This window comes from Phoenix dactylifera, chromosome 7 (genome assembly GCF_009389715.1).
Source record: "Phoenix dactylifera cultivar Barhee BC4 chromosome 7, palm_55x_up_171113_PBpolish2nd_filt_p, whole genome shotgun sequence".
Lineage (NCBI taxonomy): Eukaryota > Viridiplantae > Streptophyta > Magnoliopsida > Arecales > Arecaceae > Phoenix > Phoenix dactylifera.
In genome coordinates this window covers 4736299-4763522 of record NC_052398.1, presented here as the reverse complement: position 1 = coordinate 4763522, position 27224 = coordinate 4736299, and the positions used below count along the sequence as shown (strand labels likewise).

General features: G+C 39.3%; 2 protein-coding genes across 2 annotated transcripts; both read right to left on the bottom strand.

The window, feature by feature from the left end:
* Window positions 1-5017: 5017 nt before the first annotated feature.
* On the bottom strand, window positions 5018-11448 carry LOC103702260 (U-box domain-containing protein 35-like). The gene is made up of 11 exons (XM_008784594.3): window positions 11249-11448; window positions 10935-11111; window positions 10366-10451; window positions 9042-9163; window positions 8730-8935; window positions 8570-8621; window positions 8205-8460; window positions 7933-8034; window positions 7443-7871; window positions 6490-7245; window positions 5018-5743 (listed from the first exon to the last, which is right to left on the bottom strand). The coding sequence occupies exons 2-11, from the start codon at window positions 11086-11088 to the stop codon at window positions 5657-5659; spliced, it is 2250 nt and encodes a 749-aa protein (XP_008782816.2). The 5' UTR covers window positions 11089-11111; window positions 11249-11448; the 3' UTR covers window positions 5018-5656.
* A 10970-nt stretch (window positions 11449-22418) lies between these two features.
* LOC103702419 (pollen receptor-like kinase 4) lies at window positions 22419-26792 on the bottom strand. The gene is made up of 3 exons (XM_008784859.3): window positions 25945-26792; window positions 23664-24329; window positions 22419-23304 (listed from the first exon to the last, which is right to left on the bottom strand). The coding sequence occupies exons 1-3, from the start codon at window positions 26615-26617 to the stop codon at window positions 22637-22639; spliced, it is 2007 nt and encodes a 668-aa protein (XP_008783081.2). The 5' UTR covers window positions 26618-26792; the 3' UTR covers window positions 22419-22636.
* Between the last annotated feature and the right edge of the window lie 432 nt (window positions 26793-27224).

Sequence of the window (27224 nt, the reverse complement as noted above, 5' to 3'; positions counted from 1 at the left end):
ATATAAATTTCATTGCAGAATGTCATGCAATTCTCAATAACCATCATCTGAAGGTTGGATGATCATCAAATAAGACATTCCATGAGCATATATTGTATCGTGCATAAAATGTATTGTTTGATAGCTGTCCATCTTTATTTAAGACTGGGATAATATTCTACGGTACCCCCTGCGCACCACCACCGAGGATCCATAAAAAGAAATACCAACGTAGACCTCTAAATTGAATGACACAAGGTTGGCTTCCAACCCGAAAGCGAGAGGTGGTTTGCCTTGGTTTTGACGCCATTGTCGTGTTAAAGAGGGACGCGTCAAAAAGTAGTTGGGATTTTGGCCCCCGGGCGAGTCACGACACTCGAATGCGGCCCATCCTAGCGGTGACACGATCTGTCGTGATTTCACCGCAGAGGTATCTGAGCGGGTGGCTGGGCCCGTTAAAGAGCTGGGTGTCGGTGCTCCCTTCTCCGTCTTCGGGTTTCACGTGAAATTGTATAAAAAATAAATTAATATAAAAGAAATATATATATATATATATATATATATATATATATATATATATATATATATATATATATATATATATATATAAGATGGAACGTGAGAATCCATGCAGACGTATATTTAGTCCTATATTGATTATTTGCTGAGTAGATCTTATGTACTTATATAGTATTAAGAAACTCAAATAATATTTCATGCCTAGCCATTTTGAGTGAAATTCCGGATTGTCACAAATGGCATTAGAGCAGAATCAGACCATAACTTATGCGGACTAGGGGATACTGCGATAAGGATTCATTGAGGTTGACTACGGGCCGATCGTGCTATTTGTGATTAGATTTGAATCTTTAGCCTGACGAAAACGTCAAGGATTAAGTGAGAGAAGTATGTGAGGATCTGTGCGAGCGCGTGTTTAGTCCAATATCAGTTGTTTGCTGGGTAGATCTTGGGTACTTAATACTTATGCAAGTTACTTCATTTATGGATGATTTGAGAAAAAATTGAGTCCACTAAGCTATAATGCACTCTGAGAGGCATTCAATTTTTCAATAACAATTAAATGGCTATATGGTATTAATTTCAGTTTAAATATGATATTGATTGATGAGTTTGCTTTTATCATCGATAGCCATGGTGAACATAAGAGAGAGAGAGATAGAGAACATAGTCGTACAAATTTACTTGATTTCTTATCGTATGGATTTCTTTAAAAAAATATACTTTGCATTGCAATACAACTCAAGATGAATTTTAAGTAATGTTTTTTGAAGTGACTAACTCACTTAACGCAACACAAGCGAACATTGGAGCCTCAAGGGCAATTTTTTATGCTTGAGTTTAAAATAATTTTCATTCCAAGATGTTAAATAGTACAATCTCGTGTGTTCAATTCTCTCGATGAAACAACCTCATTTGCTCAAAATAAAAAAATACCGAAATTTACATTTACATTTCACATTGTCCAATACTTAGAACAATTATCCAGCATATGCTATTTTTAAATACATGTATACAAACACATCTACATGTATGCACGCACACGTGCGTATGCTATAAGCAAAATGCCATCTCAATATTCATCATTTTTGTTAAGATAAAAGAGGAAATATGTAGAGTAATCTACAAGATATATGAGATCTTAAATACACAAGTAAGGATTCATCGTTACCCATAAAATTTCATAAAAAGGTTCATCATTTAATCATTTTGTCTTAATTAGCTTATCTTCTTGTTCTTCTTCTTTTTTGTTAATATTGCATGTTATGGAACTTGACAATGTCCAATGACGCCATGATCTCCTGAGATATCAAATAAATCATCAAGATATTATATAATACTGATGATTATAAAAATTAAAATATTTCAAGCAGCTAAATAAGTCAACTTAAAACTTGGTCGATTGTTGGGAGTGCTTGCCAGTTTACCCAGTAAAGTTTTTAGATATTAAAACCAAGGACTCGACTTCGAGTCTTGCCTTATCCTCCCCTCAATTAGTTTAAATTTTTTTGACATATTAACGTAGTAGTGCCGAGCAAACAATATAAACAAATTTATGTATATGTCCGAAGCCCTCAATGGATAAAAACCATCTCTCAATTAAGCCGAAACCCTAACACGGTTGCTGCTTGGAGTACATGGTTGTTTTATCGTCGTCGATAAAGCCTCCAACCAATAAAGCATACTTATATCAAGAAATTAGGGTTGAGGATAATCAATGAGTAACTTTTCCCAAAGATAGTAAATTTGATATCATGATGAATAAATTTGCCCAAAGATATTAGAGACCATTGCCATCATGGTCATCCACAATCATATGAAGGATACTCTAGATGTATCCATGGCGCCATGGCATCCCCGACTTAATGGTCCCATAAACAGGTAGGACCAAAGCAACGTGCTCACATGGTGACACAAGTGGTTCTATATATGACTACAATAACTGCCCAAGAGAAACCCGACATGCTACATCGGAAAGTTCATGCAATCAATGGACCACAATTGTCGTGCATCATAGGGCAGTGACCTTTTGGAATCAAAAGATGGTCCTATCTCTGAACCTTTGGACCACCCATCGATCCATTTAATACTCCACCTGCACAATACCACAACATTTGTCATGATTGCCATGTTTCAATCTATGTTTTCTTTATATATTTATGTAACATGTAGAATATTTCTTCTCATTTTTCCTCAATACAACTTCATGAGTGTACCAAGATATAAATGAAACTTATATAAATTCTTCACAATTAATATTTGATGAGGACATTTTTTTGTTACATATCTTATATGTCTAAGTTTAGGAAATTAGTCCAATCTTATAGCTTGTACTTGTTGTTGCATGTATCTTCTTCCTTCTTTTAATTTTTAATGCACATTCTGTGACCTTAGTTAATGATTTGGCTCTGACAATTAAGTTTGTCCATGGTAAATTTCTTCACTTCATTAAGTGTTATAATCTGCTGCTTATTAATCAAATATAATTATAACAACGCCTCTAACAATTCCTCAGAGCTGGCGCTCGATATGGGCCGGGCTTTGGGCACTGGATCCGGTCCAGGTCGATTAGGAAGTATCTGGGCCTCGGTAGGACGAGCTCGGCTGTAAAACCGGACCGCCCAAATTTAAGATACTTTGCTCCCGCCACCACCCTTCCCTTCCCTAGGGCTCCGAATCGAAAGGTAAGTGCTTCGATTCCAATTCTTTTTCTGCCTGTTCATCGATCCGTTATCTCGCTCGAAAAAAAAACGATTTTTTCCCCTTGATTTAGATGTCTCTAAGCTGGATACCAGAAAGCATTTGCACTCCCATTATATTGAGATCGATGATCCAGCATTGTCTGTAAAATTAAAGTAACTTTCACGATTTGAATGGCGTGGAATTGATGATTCGATGTGCTGATTATTTCGAGATCAAATACCTAATTTTGCTATCTAGCTTCTATTTTATGCGTATTCTGATGCTTGAAATCACTCTTTGGGGCGTCGGTAGATTTTCATTTTCTTTTCTTTTTTAATTATTTTTGAGCAATCTGTGGAGTGTCAGTGGATTGATTCTGCTGTGCCTGGTTATTGCTTTAAAAGGCTACTGCCTGCACCTCCACTTTCATATTTTGCGTCTTGTTTGAATGTGGAGGATGAGGTTGATTTATAATTACCATCGAAGCTACCAAATTGATACATATTATTTGATATATTATGCTTCGTTTGTTGGAATATAGCTATTTTCCAGATTTCCCCTTATAATTATTAGTTTTCTATGATATATTATTTTGGGCCACCTTGACCTCTGGGTACCCACCAAGCACTAGGTGGTAGGCAGCATTCTGGCCACCTCTACCACATTCAGTCTTTTACAGCAGTGTGCATCGAGCTTTGATGGGATCATCCGAGTTTCTTGTGATGCATCCTCCTGACTCATTGTGTTTCATGTTAGTGATGACTGATGAGAAAGTTATCCAGGTTCAGAGGGTGAATAAAAATAAAAAAAATGGGTTTTAGAGGTTTTGGATTTCTTCCACACACTGAATGATGATTTCATGGCATATTAAAACATATGTACCGATCTCTATTGATGTGTGGTGGCTGACAAAATTGGTAATTTCACTAAGAAGCAATTGGTGGAATGGTATCGACATATGCGAGGGAAAGGAAGTTCTTTTAGAAAATCTAGATTTTTAATGCCATGGATGTTGGAAAGGCTGTACATGCAGTACAAACTGATTACCCACTTTTGCTCTTTTGAAAAATGAAAAGTCTGTGCAAAGAATTCTTTTAAGTGTGGTCAAGGCTGGAATTTCAATAGAAGTTATTGTTTTGTTTTCAGAAGCTCAGGTTCTGTCGTCGAACCTCAAGAGGTGTTTTCCCAAGCTTTTGACATGGGTAACACTTCTATCACTTCTATGAAATGATCGGTGGTGCCACCACCATTATTCTAAAAAGAGAAATATTACTTGTGTGATGAGAGTGCCACATGAGAATGCTTGGCTCATTTTAAGAGGCATATTGCTGTATACAGTTGCTTTTGAAGTAGTGAAATGAACCAAATGGCAACCTCTCCAATACATATTCATATGCCTAGAGACTTCATTTAGTATTCAAACCTCAAAAATCTTGATGCCAGCAAAAGGAAATGAGCATCACTATGAGTGCTCAGGAAAAAATAATCAAGTTTACATATATGTGAGGAAGGAATGTGGAAAGAACTCGTAAAATAAGTCTGACTTAATCTGAAAGGTTAGGTATTGGAGAGCAGATAGCAATGGAAGCATGACAGGTTGATTCTGCAACTTATGTTGCATTTGGATCTAGGCACAATGAATTTCTAAGATAAAGAATTATAAACTTTAGATCTTTTATTACAAAGAGAATGACCTCATGTATATTGAGTTCGTGCATTTCATTTGCAACTGCTTGCATATTTGTACCATACACTCAAGGATTGCTAAGCTGGTTGTTACTTTATCTGAAACCTGCTTTTCCAACTTAAAGAAATTGGTAATTAGGGGAAATCAGTATCAAAATCAAAATAATTGTATATCTCATAACTTCTACAATATCCAAAAACTGCTCTGCTTGCGGCAATCATTTTGTTAAAACAAAAATATGAGAAGACAAAGATTTTAAGTAGTGTAAAATGGTACAAGTGGTAGTTGTATCGACAGTACATATTTTACATAATCAACTTTGAAAATTATAGATTACAACTATATCCCTTTACCTAGAGATTTGGAAGATACCATAATGCAGAAGCTGCACTTCATAATGACTTGTTGCCAGTTTGCAAAGGTCTTGACTTGAGATTTATTTTACCATTTCTTTCCGTGCGTCTGAAATTACAAAAAGTTGTATCTGTAGCTTGAAAAAAACTGGAATAACAGAAGTAATGCTCTTTGGTGCTGTTTTCTTGAGCATTGCTTGTTTTAATTGTTCCCATCTGGAAGGATCTGTTACCTAAACTAGTAAATTGGTTTTACTCAGTGCCGAGAAGCTAACTTCGAAATGGATCTTCAGCTTCCATAATGGCTGTAAAACTGCTTGAAAGAATGAAGAGCAAGAATGTTGTTTGCTTGCTTCCTTTCAAAAACTTAAATATGCAAATGGCCTTCCACTTTACTTCAGTTTATCTGTTAGCTATCTTCTCAGGCGGCACTTGCTCATCTTCCATACATGGACGATGCACTTGATCGGATTATTGAACTTTCATATCCAGATGGTCCAGGTAGAGGGCCACTCAATATATCCTGTAAACAAGAAAAAGATGGAAAAGATTCATTTATGAATTCTTATATTCACTCCATGGTTCACAAGCTTTCTTTGTCCAGATAATATTACCACAATTCACTTGTGAAGGTGATGGTGACATACTTATCAAAGAAAAAAAGGTGATGGTCATGTCATTTGCAGTCACCAAAACGGCAGCCTGAACTTAGTTTGATTTTCTTGGATTACTCATCAAATCAATTTTTGTTCTTGAATTTGGCTTATAAAGTTTCAGCAGCATTTTCTTTGTATTTATATATTAAACAAGGTAGCTTTTCTTCATACACTGCTCTTTATGTACTTACACCATCCTCAAATATCACATGTTTTACCAGGCAATACCAATTAAGTTATTATTTGAAGATGGGATCTAATTATTATTTTCTTTAGCTAATTCTATCTACCACAGCCCGCAACTGCATAAAAAATAACCCCGCTTAATTATCTTAGTTACTTGTCAGCAAGCCTAAATTGAAATCTCTGGTGTCTGTGGTAGTGTTATGGAAGCATATATGCATGCAAAGTTTTATAGCATTTCTACATATTGTACAATGATATTTTCCATGCTATCCTTTCCAGCTTCATATCTAACTAGCAATGCATGGTACTCTGCAAATTTTTCTTAGTATGCTTGGTATGGTTGTACCGGTGGTGGCTTTGTAGTCAATTCTTGTTCTTTTGCTTTCTTTTGTAAGAAATCAAGTAAGGTTTATTGCTTCCAACTTACCGGCAAGGAAACTTGGCTGTGCATGGGTGAGGTGTGTGATTTGCCCAAAAACACACAGTCTTGCATGTTTTCTTCTGCGAGACTTCTCAGTCTTTCCAGCTCTGGCAACACAACTGTAGCAAGATCTGGCCGGTCCTTCCGTCTCAGCTCAGCACACTTGAGTGCTATCTTGGCTAAACTCAAGGCTTCCTCCACTGGCCAATCTGTCACTAATGGGTCCAACATTTCTGCGAACATCCCCTTCTCAATTGCACGCTCCACATGGTGTGTCAGCCCCATGGGAGGTCTCGCAGTGATCAGCTGCAACAGCATGATCCCAAGAGAATAAATGTCGGACTTTACACCAAGCATGCCAGTCTGCTGGTATTCTGGATCAATATAACAGAATGTTCCAGCAGTGGAGGTCATGCGATACTGAGTGACATTTTCCGCAACAGATGGGGGAACCAGGCGGGCAAGGCCGACGTCGCCGATTTTGCTGACATAGTTTTGGTCGAGGAGAATGTTTGCGGGCTTAAGGTCTCGATGAACCAGTGGCTCTGGCTTTGTCTGGTGGAGAAAGAGGAGGCCTGTGCTTATCTCAGCAGCAATGCGGAACCTATGCTGCCAAGGGATAGGTGGTGTATTTCCTCGCCGGAACAAGCGATCTTCCAAGCTCCCATTGGCCATGTATTCATAGACAAGGCAGCCATATTCTGGGCAGGCACCCAGCAAAAGAACCATATTTGGATGCCTAATGCAACTTAAAATTTCAACCTGCATTGGTGTCGACATGAAGAAAAGGTTAATATTTCAGGATTTGACATAGTAGCTGCTAGTTATGGAGGAACTCTATCAAGGGAAGATTTAATTGGCTTCGGGATCACCAATAACTGCATATCATACTCCACGCAAGTAATTAAAAGAGATTTGGGCAGTGAGATGTGACTGTGTAACTGTAAGGTGTTTAATACCTCCTGTTGAAACTGAGATCTCCCTTGAGCTGCATCCGGGCGCAGAACTTTAATGGCGGCAGGTGTGTGGTCCAGATAGCATCTGTAAACAGGGCCATAGCCACCTTCTCCAATCTTCCGCTTCTCAGAGAAGTATTCTGTGGCCACTTCTATCTCCTCTATCGTGTACTTCCTATACCTCACATCTGTATGTGCTAAAGCATCCAATGCCCTCTTCTTCTCCTCACCCTCTTTGAATGCTTTCATTTCTGCATTGATTCTCTTCTGCGCCTCCAACTCTGCGATCCTTTTGGAGGCTTCGGCCGCCTCTATGGCTGCCTTACATCTTGCTTTCTCCTTCTCTGCTAAAGCCAGGGCAGCTCCTTCTGCCAACCGAGCTTCCTCTAATCTCCTCTCTTCCTCCATCTTCCAACGATGGAGCTCCATTGCCTGCATCAAAAGGCATAATCAGCGAGGGAGTTGCGCTTTGGAGGTGTTGCGTAAACATTACCTTCTGTTTAGCTGTGAGAGCTTCTTTGCAGGCTGTACTGTACATCTCCATTGTCTGCTTGAGTTCTAGTCTCAGCCTCTTCATCTCCGCCTCCACATCTTCCTGTGATTACAGAACAAATTGGCGACCATCACGCAAGGAGGTACTTGATGACTGGTGCTAAGTTGTAAATAAATTGCAGGCATTCATTTGATTACTTAAAATACGTGTTTATGCTTGTGCTTTCTTGTTGAGAAATTTATTCTTGTGCTTTTAGAGGTAAATACATGTACCATGGCGTGAGAGGATGATGTGCTGTCTTGAGAGATTGAAGAGAACGCAGTCCCAAATGAGTATCCACCACCCACTGACCTGCGTGGTGATTGCATCTCAAAGCTGCTATCTAAGCCATCAGACACGGACAACCTCTGATTAAAGATGCGATCAATGCTTGTCCTGCCACCACTCACAAATGATATATCACTATCCGCTATGCTCTCTGCATATGATTTGGCATTGGAGGCTCGTGCTCCCCGGGTGAATGGCGACCTGTTTGAGGTACCATATTAGCTTGCAATCCAACATAGGAGCAAAAGAATGTACTAGTTCTTTCTGTGGTGCAGTAATGCTGCTACTTATGCATTGCAGGACATGTTACCTGATTGGTTCCCTTTCACTCTGCACATTCCGAGCCTCTAATGCTGCCCCACCTGACAATTGAAATTATCATGACTTCGTTGAGTGAAGGAGACGAGAACATTGTATTTTCTATTCAAAGATAAACTGATGATAACGGCAACTCTCATGTTTATGCAAACCTTTGATGCCATAAGAGCGAGGTGGGTCTACATGCTCAGTTTTTATACTTGCGTGGTTTTGGATTTGAGCCCGGTATGGTGAGACGGCTGGCGCTGATCGGACAGCGTTCCTCATGGAAGATACCTTCCCTTTGGATATGATGTAGACGGTGCAGAAGTCAGGTGCACCTTTGGAAATATTGGTAGCCACGTCTGTAGTCCTAAATCTTTTGACAGCAAAGATATGACAGTAAGTACTCCGAGGTGGTATGTTTCTTTCCAAACCAGAGACTTCCACTGGATTAAGACATTGCTTGAGATTGTATAGATTACCTAACGAATCCGCTTTTTGAAGGTGCACCAACAACAAGCTTTTCAATAGCTGCATTGGATACGAACTCTATGATTGCCTTTGCTATGTCAGTGTCTTCAAGTATGACATCCTTGCAATGCACCTGTTAAAGGAAACAGAAAATTGGTCAGAGAATATTTTGTGTGATGGCTTGTGGGATTTTATGATCGATGGTGGTGTTTACTGAAAACTTGAATGAGGCAAGCAAGTGTATGAGCTGCAGTAGCAAATTTCAGGCTCTTGTCCAGAAAGGCTGTTCAAGAGACAGGATTAACATTATACAGCTTCTCTCAGGACCACCTCGTATGAAGGTTTCAATTTCATTATAGGATTTGGTATTTGAGAATCAGCTAGAAAGGGGTGGGGAAGGCATTCATGACTAGTAGTTGTCCATAAGTAGGAGTTGGCAACTTTGCTTGACTGCACTCTCCTGAAGTCTTATCTGGAGATGTTCCATTTATTGTTCCTAGTTCCTGGACTTCATAAGTTGGGATAACATCTAATGTCTTACCATGAGTTTGAACATAACCTCAGAGATTGTTATATGTTATCGAGATCTGAATGCATTGATCTGACAGGAAAGAAATAGCAGAATATCTCTGCATTGGTATTTTAGATGTATCACATGGTCGAAACGAATGGTGCTGCCATGGTGCTGAAAAAAGATTCTCCGATTTTCCTGAAAAGTAACTCATAATGCCCTAAATGTTTGAATCTCTTCATATATGTTCTCCAACTCGTCTCATTTTATGTCCTCTTATCATTGGTGATGCTCCCTGCAGTTATTCTGACAGCAAGAAGTAATGGCCCTTCGTGGTATCTTATGTGTCATGCCCAGCCAAATTTCATGGATTTGGGCATCTGGGCATGAAAAGTTAAGGACGTGGTGGTGACTATGAGATGCTACCTTAAAGAAACACAAGGGCTACGAAACTTTGGTGATGGAGAATGTGGAAGACATCGTTCTGCATTTAACCATTGCAATGGAGAATGAGTATTGAGTTTTATGGGTGGCAGCAAACTACGCTGTCTCGGTACCAGGTGTGCCATCCTATCACTATATTGGTCGCCTGGTTTCGGAGTCAGTTCGGCATACCAACTTTCGGTACGACCTCTGTACTATATACAAAAATCGAACTGGTATGGTACTGTATGCTTCGTACTATCCGCTACCATAGCTTATAGCTTACATTATCCTGATAAAGAGGAAAAAGAGCTAAACAAAACAGGTTAACTAAAGCATACAGTTGGCCAGATTGGTAATTTGAGAGCAAGATACAGAGAGTAAGAGAAAAGGTAACTCACGTTTTTACGTGTGCAGAAACATCGGAAGGGAACGAAAAGATCCTTTGAGTGACTGCCTGCAGAGGCATGGTCCTCTTGTGCCCCCGCTGCATTACATCAGAATGACAACTAGAAATTAGTTGTAGGAAGGACCTCCCATGGTTGCGTGCCTTTTGTTGCTGGCTAGATTGCATGCAGTTTCGAAGACGACTACATTTACAATATTGGTAGAAGCGAAGAGCTTTACTTTTATTTATTTATTTTGAAAGAGGTGAGTCACAAAATTTTTAGCCATTTTGTTGTCGAGCAAGACGCCTTCTCCTGCATTCCTGCTTTACCCTTCTTCTGATTGGAATAAATCAATTCATTTTGCAAGAACTTGATACTAGATGCAACTATTAGGCTCGAAAAATGAAAGACAATTAAAACTATTTGTATGTTGATTAAACTAAATAATCTGCAAGAAGGAAAGGAAGGAAAAACAAAGAATTCTCTCTCTCTCTCTCTCTCTGTTTTTTTTTTCTTCTTTATGAATATGGGCGAGAGTCCATCCAAAAAAGAAAGAATATGAGAGAGAGAGAGTCTCTTACATCCTGTGTGCTTGGAATTGACATGGATAAGGGTGATGGTCTGGCCCCTGGTGACAATGTTGTCGAGAGCCCATTTTAAGGCATTTTGGCTGCCCTTATCCTTATCAATGGCGACCGCCACCAAAGGGAATGCGTCTTCTTCCGTATGGCTCATAATTCTCCTCTCACGCTTCGCCTCTGCACACCAAATAGCTACCGAAGGATGACCCCATGATCACAAACAAAATTTCCTACGAGCTAAGGAAGAGGAAGAGCTTCCCAAGGGCCATAATAGCTAGTGAGAAAAAGTTTGTGAGAAAAATAGAATAAACCACCTGCTTCCCCGCCTGGATTGATCGCACAGAGAAACTCTCTTCTTCTTCTTCTTCTTCTTCTTCGTTTGGACCCTCTACACCTTTCTCTTCTTCCCTTCCTTTTCTCTCTCCTTTGCTTCTCTTTTGAATTCTCTCGGCGCCCTGAGGTGAAACTCAGGGGTGGCGAGAGAGAGAAAGGTGGAGGGAAACAAGAGAGAGGTGGGGGGACAGGGAAAGTGGGCTCCACGTTGTTAACTAGGAGAGGGGGCCGCCCTCGTGGGGCCCAGCTTGGATCTCGGTGGAGGTTGGAGTTCTGTTGTTTGATCCGTTGACCATGTAAATCCTGGATTCTCTCTCCCGGTCTCTCTATCTATGGGATCTTGGCTGCAAATCAAGATTCTATGCCATGCACCATGAAAGCCGTCGACCATCAACACATCATCTGTCCCTCGAGACGAATGACCACGGAATATGATATGCTGCATTGCATGCCTAACATGGCACATCACCATCGGATGCCAAGCAGCCATTCATCCCCATCATCATATAATATTATGGTGATCACTCTCTTCAGTGCAAAACAAGTACCACATAGAATCTAAAATTTTGGTTTCCATCTGCCAGAGGAATTTTGGATGCGTTATGCACGAGACTTAATTGGTTGTACCACATATATGTTCCTTAGGATGGATAATGAACCATTTAAACTTGCTGACTTAGTTTCTCTACAACTTTTCCATTGCAACTAGGCTGGCAAGAACTGATCAAGGTGAAAACTCAAGTCTATTTGAGTTTTTGAACTACAACCGAGTCAGCTAACCTAAGAGCTTTTAGATGGCCCAAATATTCAAATAGAGCTTTACTTGTGTGGAGTCGGATGGGATTACGTCAGGTCATGATTGGAGGGTAATAAGGTTTTCCGGTTACACTTGGAACTAGCTAGGTCTTGAATTTTTTCCCTTTTTTTGCAAATTTGATGTGAATCTCGGAAAAAGAGAAGATTATGAACATATGTAAATCATATTTGAATAAAGTGCCATGGAAGAATGCATTGTTACCATAAAGAGAAACAACACGAATATAACAAAGTTCGAGTTTCTTTTTCCATACTCATGGGTAACAAAGTCTTCAACATTCATCAAGTTCATAATTAATTACAGCTTAATCAAGGAAACCAGAACCTTCTCGCTTAATTTGATTCCTTTTACTTCATAAGGTTTTTTATCCACCACTTGCCAAGGAAACAGCACCAATGATCAATCTTGCCAGCATAAATCCAAGTAGTTCTATTTTATCATATTTCTCTGTTAACCAACAGTATGCTTTATGAAAGAGTAGATGCCCTACAAGCCAATCGCAATATGTATTGCGAAAGATTTTTTCTTTTGATTTGTCCAAATCATGTACATGACATTTAAATATGAATAAAGGCGTTATGTTTTATCATATGCTGTTGATTATATTTATGATAAACTCCTTAGATTAGGGCAATGGTTTTAAGACTATGATGAGATCATACTAGTGAGACTTAAAATCCTAAAATCCTAATCTTAAATATTCCCAGTCATTGGTACATTGAGTCGGGGATCAATGATTACCGGAAAGACTGGCATGTCTTATGTATGCTCGATGCAGAGGATGATTGATCTCACAATCATTTGTGTGGAGACACTAATACAAAGATGTGGGTGCTCATTAGAGGAATGAGTTTACTGAATTGACCTACAAAGAGAAATCTTATGAAGTCTTACTTACATGTCAAAAGATGATTCTCTTAGTGGGAGTTGTGCAACTGATCCTATGACCTGAGATCACCATGGTATCTTGTGCACATGAACCCATATTTTGGTTTACACTCATTCATGACAATAAGTTATGTACGAGGTCTTCTGGATATGGTGAATTGTGTACGAAGATTATGAGTAGGTCAACAAGGAATTAATCACTTCTAGTAAGAGAAGATAGCATCCTATTTATTCTAATCATATGATAATTCAGGAAGCCTTTGATCAAAGCAGAATGAAAATTAGAAAGAGTTTCTAATGTTTCATTATTTGAATTATCATTAAAAGATTGAGAAAAATATGAATATGAAATTGAGTTTGACATATATTCATACTCATATACATATTTGGGATGCAGTTTGATTAAAGGATTGAATTGCACGGTAACTTGCCACTGAAGGGTATTTTTGGTATTTTCACCAAATTCCATATTTTCCGGGTAGACATGACACGTTGCTAGACGTCAATCTTGTCTTATAGGTTTGATCGAATTAAAGAGTTTAATTCGATCACCAATTAGAAAGGATTCTAATTGTTAAGTTTGGGTTCGCACAGTTTGGACTTAAATCGATTAGAAGAGTTCTAATCAAGTTAGGTCAACTTGCACTCACACCTATTGCTGGCTAAGTATGGAACCCAATGGGTCACACACAAGAAAACTTATTAAGGGTCTAATTGGATTAGATCATGTTTGCAAGATAGACATCCTAGCAGGTGTTGCAAACCCTTAGCTCTTGATTCGAATTGGATTCGAATCTGATTCTTAATTGATCTAATTTGATTAGATCATCTTCTAATATGGGTTAGCCAAGAGTTGGCACCTAATTGGCTTGGTTTGAGTCTAATTGGATTAGATTTAATAAATCATTCAATCTAGACCGTTAGATCTTGATCTACCGTTGGATGAAGACATAATGGAGAGTTGGTTTAACCCAATTGGATTGGGTTAGAGGATGGCTATCATAATTGACCATTGGATCTTAATCCCACCATTGGATGAAGACATAATGGGTCAAGTAAATGGCGCCTTGCATTGGAGCCCTTGGATCATCATCATGAAAGATTAAGAGGTGAGGCGTGATGGACATGTGATTAGCATGTGATGTTGACTTGGTCAAAATATGGCACCACATGAAAGGACATATCATTTGATACACCTCCTCACTTGATCTGCACCTCCTCTTATTTGATATGACCCTTTAGATGATGCCCTTTCATGAGAGGATGTGTGGATGGGATGCATCCCTTGGAGATGCATCCCTACACCTATTATAAATAGGTTAGCACTCCATGGGTTTCATCATTCGAACTCCACCCCACTTCTCTCTTCTTTCTTTCTTACATTAGTTTCTTTCTTTCTAGCATTGCTTCTAGTGTGTCCTAAGCCAAGACAAGGTGGTCTTCTTTAGGACAAAAGGATTAGAAGTGATTTTAGAAGGTTAAAGAAAAATAGAAAGAAAGGAAAGCAAGCCATTAGAGTTCTTTAAGAATTCTGCATTAAGGATCAAAGTCTTTGGAGCTTAAGACTTAAATCAAGTTTTCGTGTGGATCAACGTTGGAGGGTGAACACTTGGGCACCTAGTGGAAATTCTGCATATTGGATTAGCGTTAGAGGTATTCTTCTATTTCTGCATTTATATTATATTATTTGATTGCTTCCATTAAGGTGATCTTGGCTTATAAGGGTTTTATGTTAAGGAACTTTATCAAGAAATTTTTAAAATTCCTAACTTCCGCTGCGCATTATAACATGCTAAAACCCTTCAGTGGTATCAGAGCAATCCTTAATTGGTTCAATCAAATAATTATGTATGATGTATGATTATTAATTTACTATGAGATAGTAATGTCATATGCTTAGAGAAATGCTGAAATGTATGATTAATATATGATATGTTATGTAATAAAATATCATGATATAAAATTTTCCATATGAAAATATGTTGAAGCATGTTAATTAATTGCTTATGATTTATACATGCTATGAGATAGCCATGATGCATAATAGTTTATTTTAGACATGTTAAATGTATGTTACAATTAAAGAATGTGCTAGAGACTAGTAAGCCCTCAATAAAAATTATATTAAGTCATAGTGTTGAAAAACTTTGAGCTAACCCATTCTAGAACAATTAATCTAATTGGTGTCTAAGGAAAGCACTAAAGGTGGTTACTTAATTAGGACCTTACTCTCTGAGTAAGGGGAGCCTCCCACCTGCTTACCTGGCCAATTGTTTGATTGCCTATTATGGATAAGCTTAATATTGATATAACACTATTAATAGCCTTCCTTCATGCCTCGATATTATTATGTCAAGATCCATGCTAGTTTGTTGTGCTAACACAAGACTTGCAATGGGAACTGATGTTATAATGTCTTGGTGCATTAAGATGCTTATGGCATATTTTAATATATTGCCTTGTTGTGCAACCACAAGGGCAATATTATTCGAATATGACTATATGGAAATGAAGGGTTTGACTTAACTAAAATATTATTGTTTGTTGTGCTAACACAAGGCAATAAGTATTTTAAGAGGACAAGATAAAGTTGAGAATTGCATGAGATGCAATTGGAAAGAGTTTCCTACCTTTGAACTCATAAGAGTTTGTTGTGTAAACACAAGGCTTTTTATGATGAATTAGGATCTCAACCCTACTAAGAAAATTATATTTTCACGTTTATCATAGGAGAGGGCTATGATATTCGATAAAAATAGTAGGAGACAAATTAGATTAAAGTCCTTATCTAGTTGTAAACATGTCATCATGATTGGTCTGCTTATATTAGTTTTGTTCTTGCATATGTAGAATTATTAAATGGCTTCTTCACTTTCACTAAGAGGCATCTTAGATGCCAACAAGTTGACCGGACCAAACTATGTGGACTGGTTGAGGAATTTAAAGATAGTACTCACTCAGGAGAAAATTTTCTATATACTTGAAACCCCTGATCTTGGAGATCTAGGAGATGATGCTACAGAAGAGGAGGTTGCCACACATAAGATGTGGAAAAATGACAGTGTGACTGTCAAATGTATCATACTTGCCTCTATGAACAATGAATTACAGAGGCAACATGAAGGCATGGACACTCAATCCATACTTCTCAATTTAAAAGAGTTGTATGGAGAACAAAGCAGGACTGCTAGGTATGAGATATCTAAGCAGTTGTTCCGTGCTAGAATGAATGAAGGAATTCCAGTGCAAAACCATGTTCTTATGGTTATAGACTTGATCACCAGATTAAGTCAATTAGGTTTTGCTATGGATAGTGAGCTCAGTCAGGATTTGATCCTGCAATCACTGCCTGATTCATTCTCTCAGTTTGTTGTGAACTTTCACATGAACAAGCTGAACACCTCCCTGCCCGAGCTGTTAAATATGCTCAAAACAGCTGAAGGGCATATTAAGAAGGATAAAGGTCCACTCCTTCTTATAAATAGCACCTCTATGAGGAAATCGGGAAATAAGGGTTCTAAGAAACGATTGAACCCCAAGAGTAGCATCAAAAAGAAAAAAGGAAAGAAAAACTCCGGATCAAGTACCTGTTTTCATTGCGGCAAAGCTGGCCACTGGAAAAGGAATTGCAAGAGTTTTCTTGCAAGTATGAAGACCGATGCAAGAGTTGCATCAAAAGGTATGTTTATGTTACATGCCAACTTGTCATTAAGTTCTTCAAATTCAAATTCATGGGTATTGGATACCGGCTGTGGTTTTCACATTTGCAAATCTTTGCATGGACTACAGAAAATTAAAATTTTGAAGAAAGGTGACTTCGAGCTGTATGGTGCTGAAGGAGAGTCCATCCAGGCTGAAGCTGTTGGAACCTACAACTTGGAATTGCCTTCGGGAAAGCTCCTACAATTAGAAGATTGTTATTATATGCCCAAAATTATTAGAAATGTAATTTCCATTCCTTTGTTGTTAAAGAAAGGTTTTGAAATTAATGGAAAGGGCAATGGTTGCTCTATTTATTTTTCTAATAAGCATCTTTGCAATGGCATTATGGAAAATGGTCTTCTAGTTTTATTACTTAATGACAATGTCTTTCATATTAATAAAAGCAATAAAAGAAAGAGAGAGGAAGTGAATAATACCCTCCTTTGGCATTGCCGACTTGGTCACATAAGTGAATCAAGAATCAACAAGTTATACAAAGAAGAGTTCTTTGATCCTTATGATTATGAATCATTAGGAACTTGTGAATCTTGTCTTATGGGAAAAATGACCAAGTCTCCATTCACTGGACATGGAGAAAGGGCAAGTGAGTTATTAGGACTTATACATACAGATGTATGTGGTCCTATGACAACTCCAGCTAGAGGTGGATACTCTTACTTCATCACATTCACTGATGATTTATCAAGGTTCGGATTTGTGTATCTTATGAAACATAAATACGAAGCCTTTGATAAGTTTAAAGAGTATCAAAGTATGGTTGAAAAACAAACCGGAAAGTGTATTAAAATCCTTCGATCTGATCGAGGAGGTGAATACCTTTCTAGTGAATTTTTAAATCATCTTAAAGAAAAGGGCATTCTCTCTGAATGGACACCTCCGTATACGCCACAACTAAATGGTGTAGCTGAACGGAGGAATCGTACTCTATTAGATATGGTAAGGTCCATGATGTGCTTTACAGATCTTCCTATTTCCTTCTGGGGTTATGCCTTAGAAACTGCTACATATGTGCTAAACAGGATACCTTCAAAATCTGTATCTAGTACTCCATATGAGATATGGAGAGGTAGAAAGCCCAATCTTAAATATTTTAAAATATGGGGCTGCCAAGCATATGTCAAAAGAAATTTTGGACATAAGCTAAGTGCTAGATCAGATAAATGTACATTTATAGGTTATTCCAAAGAAAGTATTGGATATCTCTTCTATCATCCTACTGAACAAAAGGTATTTGTTAGTAGGCATGCCACTTTCTTAGAAAAAGAGTTTATCTTAGAAAAGGGCAGTGAAAGAAGAATTGAACTTAATGAAGTTCAAGACCTACAAATAGAAACACAAGAAATTCTTCAACCAGATGTACCCATTGATGAAGTACAACCACAACACACATCTCCTCTCCAAAGGTCAGATAGAGTGCGAAATGCACCTAAGAGGTATGGGTTTATTATTGAGAATGATGAAGCCCACATCATCGAAAATGATGATCCTCTGACCTATTCGGAAGCTATCATGAGTAATGACTCTAACAAATGGTTAGAAGCTATGAAATCCGAAATAGACTCTATGTATACCAACCAAGTATGGACTTTGGTTGATGCACCAGAAGGTGTAAACCCTATAGGTTGCAAATGGGTCTATAAGAAGAAGATTGGAGCAGATGGCCAAGTAGAAACCTACAAGGCTAGATTGGTGGCAAAAGGTTTCAGGCAAAAGCAAGGAATTGACTATGATGAAACTTTTTCACCAGTTGCCATGCTTAAATCTATTCGGATTTTGCTTGCAATAGCTGCATACTATGATTATGAAATTTGGCAGATGGATGTCAAAACCGCCTTCCTTAATGGTTATCTTGAGGAAGAGGTTTACATGACACAGCCAGAAGGATTTGTCTCAAGTGGGAGAGCAAATCAAATATGCAAGCTTAAGAGATCCATTTATGGATTAAAGCAAGCATCGAGGAGTTGGAACATCCGTTTTGATACAACAGTCAAAGAGTTTGGTTTTATCAAAAATGTGGATGAACCATGTGTGTACAAGAAGACTAGTGGGAGTGCCGTTGTCTTCTTAATATTGTATGTAGATGACATACTAATCATTGGAAATGATATTCCAATGTTACAATCGGTCAAGACTTGGCTATCAAAAAGCTTTTCCATGAAAGACTTGGGAGAAGCATCCTATATACTTGGTATAAAGATCTATAGGGATAGATCTAAAAGGATGCTAGGCTTGTCCCAGTCTAAGTACATAGATCGTGTGCTAAAAAGATTCAGCATGGAAGAAAGTAAAAGAGGTTACTTACCTATGAGTCATGGCATACGTCTCTCTAAGAAGATGTCTCCTAAGACATCTGAAGAGAGGAATAGAATGAATTCTATTCCCTATGCTTCGGCAGTAGGATCAATTATGTATGCTATGCTATGTACTAGGCCTGATGTTGCTTATGCCTTAGGCATAACAAGCAGATTCCAGGCTGATCCAGGAGAAAATCATTGGATAGCTGTGAAAAATATTCTTAAGTACTTAAGAAGGACTAAAGATATTTTTCTAGTTTATGGAGGATCTGAGTTGAAACTAGAAGGATTTTCTGATTCTAGTTTTCAATCAGATCCAGATGATAGCAAGTCCACTTCAGGGTATGTCTTTACCCTAAATGGTGGTGCAGTGAGCTGGAAGAGTTCCAAGCAGCAAACTGTAGCTGACTCAACTACTGAGGCAGAATACATCGCTGTAAGTGAAGCCGCTAAGGAAGCTGTCTGGATGAAGAAGTTCATCGCTGAGTTGGGAGTAGTTCCTGAGATTGCTGGACCAGTTTCAGTTTATTGTGACAACACTGGAGCTGTTGCTCAAGCAAAGGAACCAAGATCTCATCACAAATCCAAGCACATTCTAAGACGCTTCCACCTCGTTCGAGAGATCGTCGAGAGACAAGACATAGTCATTGAACGAGTAGACACAAAGAACAACTTAGCAGACCCGTTCACTAAAGCTCTACCACAACAGCAGTTCGATCGCCACCTCGATTGTATGGGGATAAAATATAAGAGCGATTGGCTTTAGTGCAAGTGGGAGATTGAAAGAGTAGATGCCCTACAAGCCAATCGCAATATGTATTGCGAAAGGTTTTTTCTTTTGATTTGTCCAAATCATGTACATGACATTTAAATATGAATAAAGGCGTTATGTTTTATCATATGCTGTTGATTATATTTATGATAAACTCCTTAGATTAGGGCAATGGTTTTAAGACTATGATGAGATCATACTAGTGAGACTTAAAATCCTAAAATTCTAATCTTAAATATTCCCAGTCATTGGTACATTGAGTCGGGGATCAATGATTACCGGAAAGACTGGCATGTCTTATGTATGCTCGATGCAGAGGATGATTGATCTCACAATCATTTGTGTGGAGACACTAATACAAAGATGTGGGTGCTCATTAGAGGAATGAGTTCACTGAATTGACCTACAAAGAGAAATCTTATGAAGTCTTACTTACATGTCAAAAGATGATTCTCTTAGTGGGAGTTGTGCAACTGATCCTATGACCTGAGATCACCATAGTATCTTGTGCACATGAACCCATATTTTGGTTTACACTCATTCATGACAATAAGTTATGTACGAGGTCTTCTGGATATGGTGAATTGTGTACGAAGATTATGAGTAGGTCAACAAGGAATTAATCACTTCTAGTAAGAGAAGATAGCATCCTATTTATTCTAATCATATGATAATTCAGGAAGCCTTTGATCAAAGCAGAATGAAAATTAGAAAGAGTTTCTAATGTTTCATTATTTGAATTATCATTAAAAGATTGAGAAAAATATGAATATGAAATTGAGTTTGACATATATTCATACTCATATACATATTTGGGATGCAGTTTGATTAAAGGATTGAATTGCACGGTAACTTGCCACTGAAGGGTATTTTTGGTATTTCCACCCAATTCCATATTTTTCGGGTAGACATGACACGTTGCTAGACGTCAATCTTGTCTTATAGGTTTGATCAAATTAAAGAGTTTAATTCGATCACCAATTAGAAAGGATTCTAATTGTTAAGTTTGGGTTCGCACAGTTTGGACTTAAATCGATTAGAAGAGTTCTAATCAAGTTAGGTCAACTTGCACTCACACCTATTGCTGGCTAAGTATGGAACCCAATGGGTCACACACAAGAAAACTTATTAAGGGTCTAATTGGATTAGATCATGTTTGCAAGATAGACATCCTAGCAGGTGTTGCAAACCCTTAGCTCTTGATTCGAATTGGATTCGAATCTGATTCTTAATTGATCTAATTTGATTAGATCATCTTCTAATATGGGTTAGCCAAGAGTTGGCACCTAATTGGCTTGGTTTGAGTCTAATTGGATTAGATTTAATAAATCATTCAATCTAGACCGTTAGATCTTGATCTACCGTTGGATGAAGACATAATGGAGAGTTGGTTTAACCCAATTGGATTGGGTTAGAGGATGGCTATCATAATTGACCATTGGATCTTAATCCCACCATTGGATGAAGACATAATGGGTCAAGTAAATGGCGCCTTGCATTGGAGCCCTTGGATCATCATCATGAAAAATCAAGAGGTGAGGCGTGATGGACATGTGATTAGCATGTGATGTTGACTTGGTCAAAATATGGCACCACATGAAAGGACATATCATTTGATACACCTCCTCACTTGATCTGCACCTCCTCTTATTTGATATGGCCCTTTAGATGATGCCCTTTCATGAGAGGATGTGTGGATGGGATGCATCCCTTGGAGATGCATCCCTACACCTATTATAAATAGGTTAGCACTCCATGGGTTTCATCATTCGAACTCCACCCCACTTCTCTCTTCTTTCTTTCTTACATTAGTTTCTTTCTTTCTAGCATTGCTTCTAGTGTGTCCTAAGCCAAGACAAGGTGGTCTTCTTTAGGACAAAAGGATTAGAAGTGATTTTAGAAGGTTAAAGAAAAATAGAAAGAAAGGAAAGCAAGCCATTAGAGTTCTTTAAGAATTCTGCATTAAGGATCAAAGTCTTTGGAGCTTAAGACTTAAATCAAGTTTTCGTGTGGATCAACGTTGGAGGGTGAACACTTGGGCACCTAGTGGAAATTCTGCATATTGGATTAGCGTTAGAGGTATTCTTCTATTTCTGCATTTATATTATATTATTTGATTGCTTCCATTAAGGTGATCTTGGCTTATAAGGGTTTTATGTTAAGGAACTTTATCAAGAAATTTTTAAAATTCCTAACTTCCGCTGCGCATTATAACATGCTAAAACCCTTCACTTTAAACAATAGATTCTCTATTATTTCTCAGGTGTTGGGGCTGTTCATACTTTTGTATCGTTGTTGTGTACGCCTTTGTTGCATTCATATAGGAGAGGAAGAGAACTTGTTTTTACACATCCAATTTTGGGACTAAAAGAGAGGAGAATTCTAAAACTTTTGAAACATCAACAAAAAGGAAGGAGATAAGATTCCAATTAAAAATTTATTTTTTTATAAAATAGAAATTTAAAATTTCCAACAAGGCGAACATCCCTTGGAGCTATCTTTCTAGCCTAGAATGATGGCAAGTGCTGCAAGTTTCTTTGGTTGTTAGAGGCTAAAGTCAATCAGTTGGATTTGGAGATAAAATAATTCATGCAGACAGATTTATTTGCACTTACAAATAGCAAATTTTATGAGTTAATGCCATCTCTGGAGAAAACTTTAGAAGCAGAAAGAGAAATGTGGAGAGAAATAGGAATTGATCAGGCTGAAATCCTAATACAGCACATCAAATTATTACGAATCTACCACTTTACACACTCGAAAAGCTTATAGAGGAGAAGACTACACCACCAGTAATCCACCTAAAAATGCTTTAAATCGAAACGTAAATGCTCAAACGCCGCATTTTCTCCAAGCTTCCTCACTGAGAAGAAACTCAGTGAATTGTCGAGAAAGAGAAGTCATCGTCAGTCATAGTTTTCGACATAGTCGCCTCTCCCTCGCTGGCAAATGAAGAGTAGTCCTCATCACTTTCCTTCTCTCTCAATCCTTCGATCTTTTCGAGCGCCATCCTCAGATCCCACCTCTTATCGACATCCGTCTCACAGCAACCCAATGCAATCTGAAGCAACTTCAGCATCTCTCCCTCACCATCCTTAGTCCCACTTATCTCTTTGTCGAACACTTCGCCAGTCCACTCCTCTCTCACAACAGAGTTCACCCAGCTCGCCAAGTCCGTGCCTGCTCGGCCCTGCCGCAGATAATTGGCTGGAAACCTCCCCGTCAATATCTCTAGCATCAATATCCCAAAGCTCCATGCATCGCTTTTCCTGGATGGCCTGCCGCGTTCTGCGCATTCCGGGGACTTGTAGGCCACCATGATCTGCGAGGCATGGGTCTGGTTCATCACCGGCACCAGGGCGTAGTCCGTAAGGAGGGGCTCGAAGGAGTCGTCGAGAAGCACGTTGGAGGACTTGAGATGGCCATGAGGTACGGTCAACATCGGGAGCTCCTCGTAGAGGAATGCAAGGCCTCTTGCTACACCCTTCACTATTTTCAGGCGTGTGGGCCAATCAAGTGGTCGAAGAGCGGAGCCACCTCTACCTGAGAAGGACATTCCAAAGTTAAGCATGCACTCATTATTTTGCGTTCGAAATTTTCGGAGGTTTTGGATTGATGAAATTTAACAAAGTAATTAATATCCATTTTTTCGTAAGATTAACATATAAGATCTATGCTATAAGCCAGCATAAGCATCCTGTGTGCCATATATCATAAAGTTTGCCAACATTTCTATAATCAAAAGAGCATTAATGTATAAATGCTTGAGGTAGTCACATATATGTGCATCTGCGATATGTAGTCAGTCGTTAAAAATTTAAGAAATGTTTGCTCAACAAAAACAAGAACAACAAAATAGAGTTCAGAAACTAGTTAAACAGGCACTAGAATGAGTGGCTTACCATGGAGCATATGAGCCAAGCTACCATTAGGGATGTAATGAGTGACTAATAGCTTCTCCTCCTTCTTGTAGTAGTAGGCCACAAGAGGCAGCAGATTGGGGTGAGACAATCTCCCCAGCCTTCGCATGTGCTCCTGGAAGTCTTCCCTCCCGGCGGCATTCATCTTGTTGAACCTCTTGACGACCACCGTCGGACCGTCAAAAAGGATGGCCTTGTACGAGGACCCAAAGTTCCCACTGCCCAGCACCTCAGCGGAAGCCTTGAGCAGTTCCTGTAGCTCAAACCTCTGCACCCCCTCCTTAACAAACGTCAGCTTAACGTGCTCTGCATTTGCGACCTTCTTCCCTTCCCCACTGGAATCCACTGCGACCCGTTCCAGCTTGTCTGCCTCTGAAGGATCGGTCTTCTTGGTTTTGCTGGGTGGAAGAACGCCTGGTTCCGTCTGTTCACGACGGCGGCGGACGATGAACAAGATCATGCCAATGATTGCTAGTAGTACTCCAATAGCTATCACTATGATGACAACTAGAAGAGCAGGGGAGATCTTCTTCTCCTTCATCGATGATGATGGTGATTCTGATGATGATGGTGATTCTGATGATGATGATGGTGATGAAGATTTTGTGCATGGGACATCAAGTGGAGGACCGCAAAGATTCTTGTTGCCTACACAGTTAACACAGAGTCAGATGCCATAATCAAGAAAACTTTATTGGGCTTTCCAAATCGTTGGCCTTCTAACTACTTCAGCCAGTGAGTGTTTGATGTAGTGTTCATTCGAATTGTAGGCCAACAATATGAAGCGATCGTATGAATTATTTTTTCCATTAATAGAGCTAAAGCGAGTCCTCACTTATGATCGCTATGCCTCGCTCTGATACGCATGCTAGTGCTGCCTTCTTGCTTCTGCCTTGTGTCCTAAACTTTTTCTCTCGATCCTACATTTACTATTACTGAACATCTATTTTATTTCCATTCATCGGATAAGTTCTTCGGTTATATATAAAATCTCATGCAGTTCATGATAAGTAGTCCCTCTGATCGTCGTTGTTCTATGAACTTATCATTCGATGTTTATATTTTTTTTAACACCAAATAAGCTCGTTCCACAGTTGAAAACTAATAATTTGTAATTATTTTAATTAAAGTTTTCTTGGGACACTTTGCGCATTGGTTAGAGATATAGTAATAATGCACAGATAATTTCAAGCAGATTGACTAGCATTGATCTTCTTCATCCTCTTCAAGCATTTGTTCTTGTTTACTATCGCACAGCTGTTAAACCTTCAAGGAACGGCGGTACCTTAATTTAAAGGAACCTTTCTTTCTCCAGGAGTACCTTAATTAATTTCATTATAATCCATAAGAATTTCGAAATTATTTGATCAAAATCAGCGGCAATATGAAGACCGATGAAGTTTAATTATGTCCATGCTGAAGTTAAGGCAAGTACTAAGTCAAACTGAATCTAGATAGCAAGTAGTGATAATTAATCTTTGATTGTTTATTATTCTGTCGGAAGCACGTCTTCGAATGGAAATTGATCCGTTTTAAATGCCCAATTGTTGTCTAATAATCCGTTGTTTTGGCATCAAAAAATCCTTTTCATTGAACATATTCCAGTATTCGATGGTTCCTGCACTTGAGTTTGTTGTGAATTGGACTTTTAATTTATAAATACCTGCTAAAAGAATATATTTTTCTTTTTAATCTTTTCCATTGAGAGGTTGAGCTCTGATTCCCTGAGCAGTAGGCTGTAAGTCAAAGCATAATATGTTTACTTGTGATGAGGAATATAAAGCACGTAACGTTCATATAACCCCACTATTCCATCCTAAGAAAAGAGCCACATAGCCCTTCTTAAGGATTATATGGGAGCTCTTGAGTAAAAGTGCGTCTCTGCCAGGCCAATAGCTCTTCGACTCTTCATTTTTGTGCTGCTAAAGCATGCAGGTTATCGCTATTGTTATGATTCTGGCTAAGAGCTGATCGAACGTTCTGCACTTCTAGCTAATGTCTAGTTGTCTCATCAGGCGTTGTTGCATTTCGAGCCATACCATCAAAAGACTTGCAGTAGCTCCGGATCGATGCCAGACCCTCGCTTCATGGTCTGCTTCAATCTAATCAAAGTATCTGCGAAGCCAACAGTGTGGTTTCCTACGTTCCTGGTGTTCTTATATGTTAATAATGTTTAATGCTAATTTGGTATCAGGATTTCCTCTTCTGTTACTTATATATACCCCAAAGAACGAATGACAAGAATGATAAAAAGATCACTGACCTTCAAACATGCTAGCTTTCATCTTGCTGAGCCCAACCGGAATTGGTCCCTCCAGGTTGTTATAGGACATGTTCGCCAGGTAGAGCTCCGGCTGCCGCAGATCCGGTATCGATCCCTCGAACTTATTGCCGTCCAGCCTCAGCTCCAGGAGCCTCGTCAGCCCGACGAGCGACGTCGGGATCGGCCCGGTGAACTGGTTGCGCGACAGGTGCACCTTCTTCATGGCCCGGAGCTTCTTAAACACGTCGTCGGCAATCCCGCCGGAGAACCTGTTGTTGGACAGGTATATGGTCTTGAGCGCCGGCAGCTTCGCGATGTCCGGGATGGGCCCCTCCAGGTCGTTGTTCATCAAGCTCAGGGTGCGGAGGGCTGGCAGATCCACGAGGACGTCGATCAATAGATTTCCTGACAGCTTCATGTTCTCCAGCTGCAGCCCGTGGACGTCCCCGTTGTAGCAAATGACGCCGGTCCACAGCGAGGCCTTCCCGTTGCATGGCGTCGAGCCGGCGACCCAGTTACCCAGCGCAGCACCGCCGCCGTTGGCGGCCAGCGTCTCCTTGAACTTGAGGAGGACGTCCGCATCCTCGGAGAGGGAGAGGTGGGAGGATGCCGTGAGGATGAGGAGGACCATGAGGGGCCGTAGAGGCCACCACAGCGAAGCCAGTCCGGCCATGGCGCGGTCGCGGTGGGGTTATCGCGTCGAAGAGGGGTCACCGGCGGCAACGCCACTGGTGTTATGGGTGGTGGAGATGAGGAGATGGGAGATTGGTTTTGAATGCATGGTTTCGGGGGGCGGAGAGAGAGGTGGTAAAGGGAAGAGGGTTACGAGGACGAGAGCAGGCGTGGTGGCCTAAGAATAGGTTGGTGAGAAAGGTGACGGAATAAGAGAGAACGGGGTTGAGACATATTTGACGGAGTCCACTGAGACGTCTCTTGTGTGTACATGGGATTTGAGCTGTCCCAAGAGGGATCCAAGGCCGGCCTTCCAATTTTTAAGCCTCAGTCGATGAACCCAAAACTTCGGCAGCACCCCAAGCCTCACCCATTTCCTGGCACGTGGAAACTTCGGCATCTCATTTCATCGAGCATTGCGACAGTAAATGGACATTGTTTGGATTTCTCGTTGATCCAGGACAAGGATGTTTTGTTATTACTATCATCATTATTATTATTATTATCAATATTTTTATATTTTTTATATATATCATATTAATATTAATGGTTTAATAAAATATGTTAGATGATTTAGGATTGCACGTCATAATGAGAGGCATTAAATT